Consider the following 16,414-nt stretch of genomic DNA (forward strand, 5'->3'; position numbering starts at 1 on the left):
GGGGCCGGGTCGTTCCACTTACCACTAGGTGAGTGCAGGGTCGGGCCTGGCTGCAATCTTCAGGGGAGTGGGGGCGGGGGCTGGGGGGGGGGGAGCAGGGGCCTGGGGAAGAGCCGAAGCAGGGGCTGGAGCAGCAACCAGCTGTGCAGGGCACCAGGAAATTTGGTGCCCCAAATTTCCTGGTGCCCTACGCAGCTGCGTGCTTTGTGTATGGGTAAGGACGACCCTGCCTGGAATGATACCTCCCCTCCCGCAGTGTAATGAGCTGTGGCAATGCTATATAGCTCCTTAATGCAATGCCCAGTAGAAGTGCTCACTGACCCTGGAAACATGCCAAGGGTCAACAGGGGAGCTGCTGTTCGTAACACGCCATTACTGAATAAGAACAATTCAACAAAATTTGGCAGAAATCTTCAGATAACATTACCTGTAAAATATCTGAACTCACAGAGCAGTTTTCGACTGTCCTGCATCCAGGAGGCTGAATACAATGGAGAGATGAACACTATGAACCCAGAGATATTTCAGTGGAATAGATAGAGTTCAGAATGCTTTTTACCTCCCCAAATTCCTCATAGATCTGCTCCATATAGGTCGTCCCTTTCCTTTCCTGGGAGATATCCCCATGGATTTCAGACTGGTCACTCTCACTTTCATTCGTCTTCCGGCTGTTCTCATGAGTTTCATTCTCAGACTCCTCTATGTTGTCTCTCTCAGACTTGTCCGAAAAAGCATCATTTTCCACGTGGTGATTTTCCAGGGCTGATTCATTAAAACTGAAATACATGGTTTGTTACATTGCTCAATTTGATTTATGAAGCCAGATTATGAAAAGCATTTTAGCTAATATGAAAAAAGCCCCCAGGACTCAAAATAAGGCTTGCAACCAAAAAGAGTGAAGGACAACAGCTTGCTGAGTGGTTAGGTCTATACCATAGGAGCGGTAAAACATTTAGGTCACAATTCTCCTCTCAGTCCACACTGTGGAGCTCCACTGCGTATCTGCATTTGCCCCATGAGAAACTCCTATTGGCTTCAATCAAAACTCGACATACAGAATGAATGCAAAAAGGCAACAGTGACTGCTTCTTCAGACAGAGATCTGCAGGGTGTCTCAGAGAAGAGAGATTTTTGCCTGCAGAAGAACCAGCCAGTAGCACATAACATGTGGCAAAGGCAAAGGACAGCAAAAAGGAATACATTCTTTTCATCGTCATCACCACCACCACTACTATTCTACTTCAGTAGAGGAAGATGCTTAGTCAAAACAATAAAGGTCAAAGGAACATTCAATGGTAAATTTACTACTGATAAAAGGAAATGCTGCCCCCCTTCCATGATGCACAATTAACCTGTGGAACTCATTGCCACTAGATATTGACAACTCCAAGAGCTTAGCAGCATTCAAAAGAAGGATTAGACATTTATGTGGAAAACAAGACTATCTAGAGTTCTGGTTTTTGTTTACTACTATGAGTTGGAAAGGATATAAGCCTTCATAATTCAGGGCATAATCCAACCTCCAAATAAAGAGGGTTAGGAGGAAGTTCTTTGGGGCAGGTTATCCTATGAATTGCCAGGTTTCTTGCACCTTCCTTTGAAGAAGCTAGTCCTGGTCAATGTCAGACAGGATACTAGCCTAGACGGGCCACTGGTCTGACCCAGAGTGGCAGTTTCTATGTTTCAAAGTAAAACTTAGTGCCTAGTGCTCAGTTATTTTCCATATTAATACTTAGTTTCTCATAGATAAGAAACACTATTACTTTAAGTTTAGTTAATTTAAAATATGGCAAGGAAGGGGCTTACCACTCAGTCAATTAAGGCAATTCTACCAAATCTCACAGAGTTTTCTTTTCTGTTCATGAACCCAATGTTTCCCCCCACCCCTTCAATGGGTTATAAGATGGCAAGTCATCTGTAGCAACACAGATGTAACTATGTTCCCTCCAGCTCAGAGTCATACTCTGGGTCTCTGTGCAATTTAGAGTGCCAATATAAGACTCCCCCATGGAACTGTTTTATTGTGATATGGCCCATGTCTCTGTGACCAAGTGCACCCCTGCATCCACACCCTACATACTCTTGTAATAATCTTTGTAAAAAATATGCCTTGTGAAGTATCATTTGAAAACTAGTAAGTCACTGATCAATAATATCGGTGACATGTATGTAGCAACATTGTGTGAAAATGACAGGTTTCAGAGTAACAGCCGTGTTAGTCTGTATTCGCAAAAAGAAAAGGAGTACTTGTGGCACCTTAGAGACTAACCAATTTATTTGAGCATGAGCTTTCGTGAGCTACAGCTCACTTTGAGCTGTAGCTCACGAAAGCTCATGCTCAAATAAATTGGTTAGTCTCTAAGGTGCCACAAGTACTCCTTTTCTTATTGTGTGAAAAGTTATAAAATCCACCCTGTATAATGTTAAAGGTACATGATCAAACTCACATAGTTAAAGGGACCTGCTCAATCTCAAGCCCCAATTGGGCACAAGTGTCAAGCAGGTCTTAAACAAAAGAATGTTTGTGGTTACCTCAATTTGCATATAAACTGTAAACAGAGTCTTCAGACACCAAGAGAGAAAAGAGAGGAGACAAAGAAAATCTACATCTCAGCAAGAAAACAACATGAAGCATCTTCCCTCAACAGATATCTACTTGCTCTCGACTGAAAATAACTTTATGAGGGGGACTGAAGTATAGAAGTGAGGGTCCAAACACCCCACGGTATCTCTTGCTCTGTCCATCTCCCTCTTTGCATTTAAGAGGGCAAAAGATACGGCCGCTGGACTTTGGGGGAGGGGTCCTGACCCGAAAAGGTTGATCGGTTATGCTGTTGGAAGAATGTGGTAAGGACTGTACGTTGAATGAAGTATAGTTTGTTAAGTTAGGCACTAGGAAGCATTTTATATTGATTTTTCTTGTAACCATTTCTAACTTTTATGCATCATTGTTTGTACTCACTTAAAAACTCTTTGTAGTGAAATAAACTTGTTTTATTCTTTAATTGAAAACACACTGGGTTAGTCAAGTTAAATTGTCTGGGTAATTCCATTTAAGGTGGCAAGCTGTGTATTGTTCCCTTAAAAGGACAACGGACCTAATATCTCTGGACTGTCCAGGAGAGGACTAGCCAGTACAGAACACACACTAGGGGAGATGGGGGGAAATCTGGGACTGGGTGCATGTCAGGTCACCCTACAGGAGTAACCACGGTTGGTAAAAGCCAGATTGTAAGCGAAGTGTGGCCGGCAGCCTGCAGTTACACACAGACACTCAGGGTGTGGCTTCCATGCTGGACGGCTGTTTGTGAGCAGGCCCAGGATGGAGCTACTGCTGTAAGGCATTGTAAGGCACCAAGATTGCAGAGCAGGGGTGACAGAGTCCCTCACTAGCCTGGATTGCACTCTGGAATATCACAGACTCCTATGAAGCCTCCATGCAGTGTCTTGTTTTATATCCTTGGGAATTATCCCAGTGTGCAATATCAATGACTGTCTTAATTTTAATCAGTAGGTGATATTGACAGTAGAGATCATGATCTCTTGAACTATGCAATTTTACTAGCATAGACAAAGCTTATTAGGTTTCATCTTGCGAATCCTAAGAGGCACACAAGCTCTATGCATAATTTAAATACACGAGCCGCTCACTTACAGTAACAAAAGATTTTCTGCATTACCAACGTATTTCAGAGAATCAAAGAAAATGGAGATCGAAGAGACTCATTAGGTCACCTAGTCCGTCTCCCAGCCAAAGCAGGATCTCTCTTAAGTATATGAGAATGCTTTGTCTAGTTTTAAATGGCTCCATAATGGGTTTTCCCACCAGCTCTCTTTGGAGACATTGATGTTTTGATTCTATATTACTTTGAGAACTCGCTTGTGGTTATTGTGAGCTTGCGTTTGTGTTCTCTCTCTCTCTCTCGAATTGGTGTCAGATTGTCAGTGCCCATTTAGGCTCCCATATAAGGGCCAGGTGTTCAAAAAGTGCTCAGCACCCAACAGTCTCCATGGCAACACCGCTGGTCAGATTTCTAGAATAGCCCAGTACTCAGTCCGTTGTGCTCTTTTGACAGTCTGGCCAGTAGCGTCTTATACACGTGGGAGCTGTTTTTCAAATCTCTATATTTAAATGATAGTTTTTCGCAATAATCAATATGATTATAGATTTAGGGGCAGAGGATTAATGGCTATTACATTCCAGCACCGATGCTCTGATATTATAAACTATGCAGCTCCAATGACTTCAGTGCCAGGATCAGGCCTCTGTGTTTTGTTTCAGACAATGACTACCAGGCATGACGACTGAAAAGTTAATCTGAAGTTGAGTTTAGTGTATATGTGAATTTAAGACCATAAAAGAAGTGGGGGTGTGGAAGGCAGGGGATGGTGAGAGATGTGGGAGAGAAAGGAGGCAAGAGATTATCCCATTATCTCACAGTGCAGATACTTGCTGGTTTGGCAGATCATTTGTTTGTTGCTGACAATTCAGGCTTGATTTATTTTCTTTGGGGTCAACAATCAACACAATTTGTCATTGTTCTGCATTCGGTTGTTATGCTCCCTTCCCTTGTGAAAATCTTCTCCTTGGGATGTGTGTACTTGAGAGAAAGGTTCACAATATGGGCTAGTGTCAATGTTTGAGAAATAGCACATGCTTAAATAAACAGCATTTGTAAAAAGCCCAACATCTGTTAATTATGATCTTCCTTTAATTTGTGAGATGATTTAAACTTTCTGCTGGGGCACATCTTACTCCTTTTGTACTTCTGCTCTTTCCTAACCAAAAAAATCCTTCTGCAAAGACACTTTTCTGGAATTTCAGTTATTCCAGAGCAGTGGAACAGGAGGGAGTTAACTCATCTAAAATTCCCCAATTAACAACTCTGTGCAGTACTTACCACATCAGCCTTTTCTACACGCCAAACCTCAATATACTCAGAGCTATAGCACTACTGTGGGGAGCACAAAGGAAGACACATGCTATTCAGCATGAACATCAAACTTGACAGATGGGGAGAATGAAATGGAGCCACGCCATTTCAAACAGGATCATAAAAATGAAAATTAAAAAAAAAAAATCAGTAAATACATACATTAAAAACAAAAGCCAAATTATGACCCTGATTCAAAATCCTTTGAAATCAATGGAAAGGCTCCAATTGGCTTTAATGGGCTTTGGGTCAAATCCCAAATGCAGAGCTGTAATAACAGTGTTTAAAAGCAGCAGAAGACCTTCGCTCGCTCAAACAAGAGTAAACCCTTTGTTTCAGGGCTATGTTACTGTCCTCCATCCACGTGTACTGTATCAAAAGGCAGATTAGAAGTCTCTATTCCCCGTAAAGCCTCACGCTTAACATCAAGACGGATTTGTGCAGTGTTTTAGCCACCAATTTCCCATTTATTTCTAGGGGAGTCGAGAGGCTGTGACCCTGCAAGGTGCTTTGAAAGTTCACCCTCTTTTCCATTATTAAATAGATTGATTTTTGCTATTGTTGTCTCCTCTCTTTTTCCCACCAATACAGGAACAGAAATAGCAAGGGGAAAATTACAGTATTGGCTCAAGAGAAGATTTTTCCCCCAGGGGGAGCGGCGGCGCCCCCCCCCCCCCCCCAATATAGAACATCTGTCTCCATTTTATTTTTTGGCAGAGTAGTTTGACTAATCTGAAGATACAGTTAAATGTAATTAACTGGTCCTCTAATAACAGCATGCCAACTTAATTGGGCAGGATTCCCTGAAGGGAAGACATTTAATCAGAATGAATGAGTCCCTGTGAGTGGCAAACCAAGAATCTCCTCAACACTTGGATAGCTGGTTTTCCACATACTCCCTCCCACCCCATTTTGCACCGCTGCTGCTGCTTTGGGGGATTTGTGCTCTCGTTACGTAGCTGCCAAATTCTCCAAGCCTCAAAAAATTGAGAAAAACTGAATACCGTGGTAGAGCCACACAACACACCAGAACGGAGAGCGAGCTACACTGCACGCCAGGCTCTGAAGAGGGTTAGCACCCAGAAGTATGGCCAAGGGGCTGAGCTCTTTTGAAATTCTGGCCCTATGGGAAGCTGCTAAGTTCAGGAGGCCCAAGTAGGGCCCTTAAAATTCAACCAATGAGCAGAGAACAGAGTAGCTGTTGTAGATGCACGATTTATGTTTGAGTTAGAAGCTTAATGCATTCTCTTCTTTACCCTATACTTTCTATTAACTGCAGCTGTGGGTCTGAATGCACATTCCCAAGGCACCATTTTCCTTTCTGATCCACAGACACAGTAGTGGATTTATTTGTGGCATGACATCATAATGGTGCCCCTCAAGAGAAGGGGTGGCATATGGACTGTGAACTATCCAGGGTGGGGCCAGTCTCTTTTACTTATCTGTACAGCACCTAGCACAATGGGACCCAAACCCTGGTTGAAGCCCCTAAGGACTAGTATTATATGAACAAACAAGCACAAACATACCCTCAGACAAAACTGCAGTAAACGCCAATAGCATTTCCATTACCAGCACACAGTATCTGATTTTACAGTCTTACACAGGATTGGCATATGCACATAACTGAAGAAAGGCACAAACTCTCTACCACAACATATATCTCAGTGTTTCTTTTTACTTAGAACCTTACAGTCAACCAATCCCCATTTAAAGGCTAGCTACACAACATTCATTAGTTCACTATCAACTAAAAGGCTCTCAGTGGAGGCATTATTATTTGTATACTTATTCTTAAGAAGAGAGTAGGAGATCTGAGACATCAACATCAAAGGACAGACCCATAAGATAAACACATACAAGCACAATTAAATCTGCAAGGCCAAGTAATACATCTGATTTCTTGCTGCTCTGTCTCACGCCATGTTATACCTTGGGGAACTAAAGAAAAGAAAAGAAAAGAAAAGAGAGAAGAGAGAGGAAAGAAAAGGAAAGAAAAGGAAAAAGACACTCGGATCATTGTTTATGGTGCAAATTATAGCTGGGTATCGAAGAAAGGTCTGCTCAGCACTGAAGAATAATGGCAAGCATAAAGTGCTGAAAATACAACTGCCCTGCAAAACAAGGGAACTGCACATACATTGCTGCTTTGGGTCACCGAGCTTCTGACAAGTCTGTGTCCTGCCTTGTGATTAGCAAAGATGCTTCCACATTCTGAAAAGGACCTGGATTCTCCTATTGTTATAATATTCTTATATTCACACAACTCAGAGACAGAACCAGGCTGTCTTTATGTTCAGTGTCCTATCCTCTAGACCAGAGAGATTTTTAAGGCAACCTATCTAGCTTTAAGGTGCAGAGAAAACCCTTGTGTTTACTCCAACAGTCTTTAAAGTGAAGTGCTAGGACATGCTGCTATAATATTAGGAGCGTGGATAGCAAGATGGTGGCAGTGACTTTTTTAATGAAAATTTTAATCTTATGATGCAGTTGGGGAACAGGCAGGAAACCACGAACTCACCAACTCAGTGGAGACAGCAGTTACGAAACTATAGCCATGCAGCATGTGCGCTCTCCTGACTATAACACAGTACTACTATTAGCATGGAGAGAACATCACTATAATAAAAAAAAAATCCAGACTCATGGCCATATCTACCAATTGGTGCCAGATGCTAGAGTGGGTATGTCCAGTTAGCATACTCCATTTGTTGGCTGGACTCACTGGTAGACTGATACGCTTTACATAGGTTATCCCCACCCCTACCCACCATCAGCTTCAACAGACGTTTGGCCCAACTAAGGCAATATGGGTCCTTTGTTATGCACATTCACACAGCTGGAACTCTAATCAAGCTGTTCATAGTTTGTCGGCTATAGGACAGCACCCAACTGAAAGCTATTCCCCATCCCCCGCAAAAGACACCCAGATGTTAGTGATGGGTGTGGTATAAGAACCCAGACAGAGTCAGACCTTGAGACAGGTTAGTCTATAGCCCCTCACCAAGCCTGTGGTGGCTAGTGTGGATTCTGAAAAAATAATATGGTTAAAATGAGTCAAGTATACAAACCAACCGACACCTTTACATGTACAATAGCTGAAAGCATAGTCTTACTGGAAGAGCTCCTGGTCAGAGATGGTGGCTGTGTGCAACAGGTTATACAGCCCAGCATGTGAAGAATCAGAAGAGCAGTTCAGGTCTCCATCCTTCCCCTGTTTGGAGGTGCTGAGTCGGAAGAGACTGGAGCAACGCAGGGCAAGTTCCAGAGCATCCAACCAACATCGGCCTGTAGAACAACAGGACTTGTCAAAGCATAGGAGGACAGAGATGACAGCAAAAATATTCGTCTAAGGTTTCTCAAAAGCTTCTCATTTGGGAGTCAAGAGTTCTAATTAATTTTCACTAATAGAGACATCAGGTAGAGTACTTTAAAGATTTAAATAGCTCAGAGTCTCCACAGTAGCCTAACAAAAGCAGAGTAAGTATTAAGATTTATATCGTTTTACATTCAGTGCCCTTGTCCACCTTTCTAGGTGTTGAGGTGTCATTCTGCACAGAAGTCCCAGAACCCTGTTCAGTTCTCCATGTGATCATTGAAAAGTTATTAGCCCCCAAAATCATGATCAGGCTGCTATCATCATAATTAGCAGTAACTCATGATGAGAGCCAAATTGTCAACATTTGCAAAGTGACGAAGACAAATATGAAAGCCCACGGGGTCTATTTATTGAGTTCTTTTCTTTTTTCCATTATTGTTTCCCTTCTTTCTCTCTGCCATTCTCCCCCCACCTTTTCCTTATCCCTTTAGGTGAATTTGGTAAAAGTCAATAGTACTAATGAAGCAAGAGCACTTATCTTAATCTGCATCTCTCATAATTCATATTTTGGGTCTAATTTACAAACACAGGCCCCATGCCTGCAACTTCTTAAGTGTGGTTAGACTACTGCTCTTGTGCGGAGCTTCCAATAAGCTCCGAGGAGTCCAGCAGTCAGCCGGCACACAAGTTGCAGGATGAGAAGCATAGGGACCTTAACTGAGCGATCCCTCATTTAAACACGCCACTCCACATGTAGTCATGGAAAATGAATACTTAGATGCTGAGTGTTGATCTGAGCATCAACATTCAGGATATGCATGGAGACTTTTAAAGGCACTTGCATATTGAGGAAATGGGAATCTTCAACTTTTGTTTTGTTTGCCATTAAACAATTACCCTAGTCTGCTTAGCAGAGAGACCATCTGTATTTTTGAAAATTAAAATACGTATAAACAGGAAGAATCAGACTCACTGATGGGCTGTGACCCAGGGAGCCCCTCAGTGACAACCGGCAGAGGGCACACCATACCATAACTCATTCATTGCTCCAACTCACTGTTAGAATCTGTAACTAAAAGGTGTCCCAGAAAGGTATCCTATGCACACTGGTAACATGCTGGTCATTAATATCATCGCATATATATGTATGGGGTGTTATACAAAGAATACTAGATGTGTGCTAGAAATACGTTCTTAAAATGTGGATAAGCCCAGCCTGTTCTAGGCAAAGGAAAGCTGTTTTGCCAGCTTTACAGTCTCTTCAATGTAAACTGAGCAAGGTGAGGCTAGAAACAATGGAAGCACATTTACAGACAAGGTAAACAAAGCAAGCAGACTAGCAAGTGGGAGAGATGACCACTTCATGATCACAATGGGGGATGGAGATTGTACCCTAGGAAGCCTTCCTGGCTCCTGAAACAGCGACAATGGGCTTTCAGCCAAGGGGGCCGAAGGCTCTGCGAACTATTGATGAGAAAGCGACTAAGACAAAGATTAGGAGGACTTGTGGCACCTTAGAGACTAACCAATTTATTTGAGCATGAGCTTCCGTGAGCTACAGGGTGCCACAAGTACTCCTTTTCTTTTTGCGAATACAGACTAACACGGCTGTTACTCTGAAACAAGACAAAGATTGTAATTTGCTGAAGTTTTAGTCTCTAGAAAGCGTGTTTTGTTTGCAACCTTTCATCTCTTTTCCACTCTTCCTTGAAATCACTTAAACCTATGTTCTTTATTAACAAAGTTTTTCTTGGTTTATTACAAACCATCTCAGCTCTGTTATAGTCAAGGGAAGTGTGGGTCTTCAGGTAACCTAACTTCTGTGAGTGTCCAGTGAGAGGAACTGGACACTGCAGAAAGCCATCAGTGGGGAAAACTCTGGAATTGAAGGGGTAACAGATTGCTCCCTGCAAGGCAAGATTTGGATTGGTGGAGTCCTGAAGAGTTTGCTGGCAGGGTGGACAAGCTGGTGCATCAGGGAGCTGACACATTGTTTATCAGCAGCAAAGCTCACTCTTCCTGAGGCAGAGTGGTAACACAGCGGCTCAGAATTCTGGGTGACATCAATAAGAGATCACAGAGGCCAGGACACCTGGCAAATTTGCAGCACATTCAAGAACTGAGGTATCAAGAGAGATACTCCATAATTTCTAACATGTACAATAGAGATCTTTTTATGCATCTCAGATTACATTACAGAATAATTAAAAATGTATTTGAGAGGCTGTAAAGAAAACAAGGGCAGACATAGCAATAGCAGTGGAAAATACTGTAACACATGAATTTCATGTTTAATTTTACTGTGGATCAAATCCCACTCTCAGGATGCACTGCCATGCAGGAAAGCAGATGCTTAATTTCAAGAACAGACTTAAATCTCATTGACTTCAACCGCTTTCATAAGCAAAATCTCCAGTGGGAAAAACTTCCATTGACTTTACCAGAAACCAGGCCCTGTGAGGACAGAAAATAGAGCTCAAAATAGGTCTGGGTCATTTGTTTACAAAAGAAATATTTATAATTCTACAATGTTTCTATGTTCTGATGAATCACTTTTTATAAAAGGCTACAGAAGAGTGGTAAGAGAAAAAAAGGAATGAAGATTTTGAAGAATTCCAGTTTAATACCAAACCTTAAAACATCAGAGCTCAGTAATTTAGTCTTATTTCATCTTTGAAATTCCTTCAGCACTGGCTTCCTGTTTAATAATACCATGCATAATGTTTAATAAATGCTTAGGCAGGGTCAGGACTGCTGTAATTGATTTCATATTATTTTGTATTTTACAAGTATTGCATATCAAATGCTTTACATGCAGAGATTTATTCTCTTCACGCTACATGGAAGATTTACAAGGATAACTCATCAGTGTTAATGGGTGTTCTGAGCACAAATACACCTCCCCCCCACACACACCTGACTCATCGAGAATCAATTTAGTTTACTCCATGTGTGGAAAATGCACGGTAATTTAATCTTTTATGATTCAGTCTTATGGGATGGAAACTGCAGTAGTTTGCCATTAGGAAACACTGCGCATGCTATATTTGTTGTGCATTTTGTTCAGGCCAGGATTTTCAAAAATAGGAGTTCAAAAGCTAGGAGCCTATGTTCAAATATAGACCTGGAATGTGGTCTGGTTTACACATCAGCAGCTCCCACTGATGACAATGCTACTTATTTAGGCCCCAATTCAGAAAAAAAGAACCACCAATGCGTGTACTTAAAACCTACTTAAGTCAAGCACATGCTTAAGACTCATTAAGAGCAGACATGGCTTTAGGCTCCCAATAAGGATTTAGCACCCAGATTTACAAAAAGGTATTTAGACACTTCTGTAGCTCCCACTAGGTGCCTCTCTGCACCTTTAGAAATCTGGCCTACAAGCTTGAATTTAGCGAACCGTTTTTGAAAAGCTTTGTTAGGTGTTTCTACATTTGAGCATTAAGACAATGTCATTCTGAAACCCTACTCTAACGAGCATCTATTATAATACACTGTCCTGAGTTAGCATTCAAACTTGCTACTCACCCACAAAGCATATCAATAATATTCAAAGTATGGCCACTTATTCACTTTAAGCCAAAAGTGCATTCAAGAGAGACAGATCAGGATAAAAGGACTATAGCACAGCCCCCTGTCCATCGCGTGGTGCTGTGAATCTCGACTCAAATACCTGTCACAAAGTTAGAAGTGAAATGCAGCCTTTCCTCTGCAAAGAAGAAAGGGTCCATTCTGTGTAAGCTAACCACAACTGTGTGCTAATTTCAGTGCATTACACTGAAAACATACCATCTATAATTTTTAGGACTTGCAGGCTAGATAAACCTGTTGTATTACTGAAGAGCTGAACAGAACAGGTCATACTGAAGTGATACTACTTCTTTTGTATAATGACAGGTTTCAGAGGAACAGCCGTGTTAGTCTGTATTCGCAAAAAGAAAAGGAGTACTTGTGGCACCTTAGAGACTATTCTCTGTGTGTATATAAAGTCTGCTGCAGTTTCCACGGTAAACATCTGATGAAGTGAGCTGTAGCTCACGAAAGCTCATGCTCAAATAAATTGGTTAGTCTCTAAGGTGCCACAAGTACTCCTTTTCTTTTTACTTCTTTTGTGTATGCCCACGCGTGTGCACACACACTTGTGTGTGCACACGTGCAATGAAAATGAAAGGTTTCTTTGTAGTCTCCTGTTTGCAGGTACTGCTGCTTTGGCTGCTGTGGTGCTTGCAAGACGGGTCCACATTGCCATCTCACATTGAAATATGGAAAAACAGCAAGTGATCATGTCATTAAAGGCAGCATTAGAGTGCATATGTACACTGGGCCCACATTAAGACTGCACAGGCAACTTTAATTCTGGCATTTGCTAATTTTCCAGTGTTTGACTTTGCAACCTTAATAATGTTCTTTTAGTGTAGTTGTGTGTGGAAGATTCACACACACACACACACACACACACACAGACCCCCGGGTTGAAGGCCATGAATTGATTCCTTAAGAGAGGCTGGGCAATGTTAGATAAGGCGGTTCATACCATGACAGTGCTTAAAGGCTAGAGAGGTCTGCTTGGCGCTTTTAAAATTGTAACATATTCAACAGTGCAGTAAAAGTTTTCTAAAGTCAATAAATAAAATGTGCTCTATTATATTTGCAGCGGACAGTGTTTTGCTCGAAGCACAGGCTAAGATGAAAGAATATATTCTCTCTAACTACAGTAGCTGGCAGCATTTGTCACAGGGTTTAAATGCTGATTATTAAAATTCTGAAATACAACAACTCCTTTATGATAGAAATTATGCAAAAGGTATATGTTGCTTCAAAAATACCCATATCTTCCCCTCTCTGGAGCAACGGAATCTTTCCCAAGAACTCTCTCAAGAGTCGTGTAAGTGTTTTGAGCTTGATCTTGCTTTCATTGAAGTCAATGGGTATTTTGTCAAAGAGCGCCGGGAAAGACCCTGATTACAGGACCAGTTAGAAAGGATGGATGGAGCTGAAATTCAGTAAAACCATCAGGACTCCACTATTGAATCCTGGCCCACCAGGTCCCCAGGTGGCATCCTTAGCACCACAGCAATGTGCTGAACTACCGCTATTGACCAACAGCCTTAGTGCTAAAGGCCTACAGCCCTGCAGCAGCCACACCCCAGGCCCCTGATTGGCTGGACAGAGAGCACTCTGATTGGGCACCTGGACTATATAAAGACCCCAACAGGAAGAGGGAGCTGTTTGAGCAACTGGTTGCTGTTTAGACCACAGTGCCTTGTCACCTCACCTGTCCTTGCCTCCCCAACCCACTATCCTGGCCCCTTGGATTGGTTCTTCCAGCTACTGACCCCTGCGAGAGTTCCAACCATTGCTCTGTACTGCCTGTAATACCAATTGACTTTCCAGCTACCCCCGACCACCTGCACACACTTCACACCACCCCTAAGCCCACCTCTACCACCAGGCATTATAAACACAGACCATTCCCTTACCCTTTTCATTCACAGCTGACCCAGAGAGAGACAGCTACCATAGCTGGTTTCAGAGGAACAGCCGTGTTAGTCTGTATTCGCAAAAAGAAAAGGAGTACTTGTGGCACCTTAGAGACTAACCAATTTATTTGAGCATGAGCTTTCGTGAGCTACAGCTCACTTCATCAGATGTTTACCGTGGAAACTGCAGCAGACTTTATATACACACAGAGAATATGAAACCATACCATAGCTGTATATGTACACTGCAGGTAGAACTAATCAAAACCAGCAACACTATATTATGAAGAATTTGTCATTTTTGGATAAAATGTTTTTCAAAATTTTAACTAGATCTGATAGTAGTCAATAAGTGGAACGAAAATCCATGCCTGAGAGAAGAAAAAATTCCGATAACTGAAGTGTTAAATGCTAAAACACTAAGGCCAATCCAAGACTACAGCAAGTGTATTTTGGATAGACACCAATTCACTTTTGAAATTCCAGAACAGTCATTTGCAACCTAGGAGAGGTCCTAGTGGATTACATAGCACAATGATGAAAGAAAAGGAGTCTCCCCGGACTTCTGGCACTGGCCTTACTTATGCTCCATCTCTGGCACTCGTGTGCATAATTCTGCAATTGTTGCAGTAAAAACAGTAACAATTGATTAAGCATTTGCAATAAAAATAGAGAGCTTGGGGGAAAAAAAGTCAAACATATTGCAGTACAGCAAAGGCCCTTTGTTTTCAGTTTTTACTGAAAAATTCTTGGCTTTTAAAAAAAAGCTATTATTCTGTTTTTACTGGATTTTCACATAAATTTTGGACCACTCCTGAAAACCCTGATTATGTTAAGCAAATCCAGTCCATTACGTTAGGTAGATGTCTTAGCTTATCGTTAACAAAATCTGTTAAAGTAACACAATGTAGTGGAAGATGTGCATATACGTGTACACACGTATACATACTGTTAATGGACTATGCATGAAATAAACCACAGCATTGAACTGCTTTTACTTTCAGTACTCCTATTTTTCTTTATTTGTTGCTTTTTTCTGTCCTCCTGTCCCCCAGTATTAACGCTGATATTTACCCAGAAAACTGGGAAGTTAATTTTTTGCACTGATTTTCACCCATTTTTAAATATTTGTAACAGACACTGAGAAATACCTGGGAAACTTTAAACAAAATAAAAACTGAAAACCAAGGATGTTGGGTACAGCTATGTTTTTATTTGTATTCCAAACTACACTCCCTAGTAAAAGGGCCTAAGCACGGTAACGTGGGCTTGCATTTATTGCCTTGCCCTGCAATACCACAGCTTAAATTTGATGCGAAATATTCTATACATTTCCCCAGGCCTTTTGGCTCATTAGGCGTGGTGTCCGGACTAACTCTTAATGGCCATTTGAGACAACTAATGAAATACGGCCACGTATATTCAAAATCACTACCGCCCCCTGTGAAGATGCTCTAGACATAGCTCATGGGTGCACTGCTCATATCAAGGAAGATTTGATGCTACAGCTCTCAAAGCCGCTGCTACAGCTCTTAAAGCCTGGGGCTGTAAATTTGGATGGGAGCGAGCGTGCAGCTCAAATAATCACTGTTTTTTTTTTTTCAAAGGGGAATGAATGATTGAACAAAACAAAAACAAAACAAACACCAATGATCCTGAACATCTCTCTAGCTCTATTCAACTCTTGGTCACAAAACACTGTAGGCAAGTCCTACTCATTCAACAGATCTATAACCAGGCTAATCAGATATTTTATAGGAAGGTCATCCAATTAGAATATTAGCATCTTTTCATCTTTGAAGTCCTTCACAAACATCAACTAATATCAGTCACACAATCAAGATGACCCTAGGTCTTCTTCATGTTCTGCAATATATGATAACAAATGGGATAACTGATGTTCTCTCAGTGCTCATCATTAACTCCAATGTAAAAATCTGCTTTAGCCCGAAGCTTATTGCTGTGCACTAAAGTTTCAGTCTGGGAGCACTTTTTCCCCTCATCCACAAAATTGTGGACAGAGGATGGCTGGTCTGAATCCCTTTTCCTGATTTTATTTAGAAGTCTTATTACCAAATGGCCATACAATACTCCAGACAGTGCATCATGAGGGGAATATCACACTTCTTGGGTGGTTAAAGTCATTCAGTTTCTGGCCTTGCTCCTCACACCTATTTGATTGATGCCTCTAACAGTGAGCCAACAATGTATTGTTATCTGATAACTGTGTATTGTTTACAAAAAAAAAAAAAATCACATCTCGAACGATGGAGAAGACCCTGATTTCGTTCTGCTGTTGAACATTTGAAAGCCTATGTTTTCCGTTGACTGCCTCCCATTTTGCTATAACCTTTGGGCATCTGAAAACCTGATTTGTACCTACTAATCATTCTTTGGTGATCTAGAGATTCATAGATTCCAAGGCCAAAAGGACCATTATGATCATCTAGTCTGACCTCCTGTTTAACACAGGCCATAAAATTCCCCCAAAATATTTCCTTCTGAACTAGAGACGGTCTTTAAAAAAAAAACAAAAAACAATCTTGATTTAAAAATTGCCAGTGATGGAGAATCTACCACAACCTTTGGTAAATTGCTCTAATGGTTAATTGCCCTCACGGTTAAAAATTTACACTCTATTTCCAGTGTGAATTTATCTAGCTTCAAGACACAAAGAC

General features: G+C 41.5%; 1 protein-coding gene across 6 annotated transcripts in view; it reads right to left on the reverse strand.

Annotated features, from left to right (window-relative positions):
* OSBPL5 (oxysterol binding protein like 5) overlaps positions 1-16,414 on the reverse strand; it is a 220,223-nt gene that overhangs the window by 27,156 nt on the left and 176,653 nt on the right. For 5 of the 6 annotated variants that reach the window (XM_048854699.2, XM_048854695.2, XM_048854696.2 and 2 more), the window contains 3 exons: positions 8,051-8,222; positions 560-776; positions 428-481 (listed from right to left, as the gene is read on the reverse strand). In XM_048854699.2, the coding sequence (XP_048710656.1) occupies positions 428-481; positions 560-776; positions 8,051-8,222 (443 nt within the window). The remainder of the gene's footprint in view (positions 1-427; positions 482-559; positions 777-8,050; positions 8,223-16,414) is intronic. The other variant, XM_048854700.2, reaches the window with a different exon arrangement.

The sequence above is a fragment of the Caretta caretta genome, chromosome 6, assembly GCF_965140235.1.
Source record: "Caretta caretta isolate rCarCar2 chromosome 6, rCarCar1.hap1, whole genome shotgun sequence".
Taxonomy (NCBI): Eukaryota; Metazoa; Chordata; order Testudines; family Cheloniidae; genus Caretta; species Caretta caretta.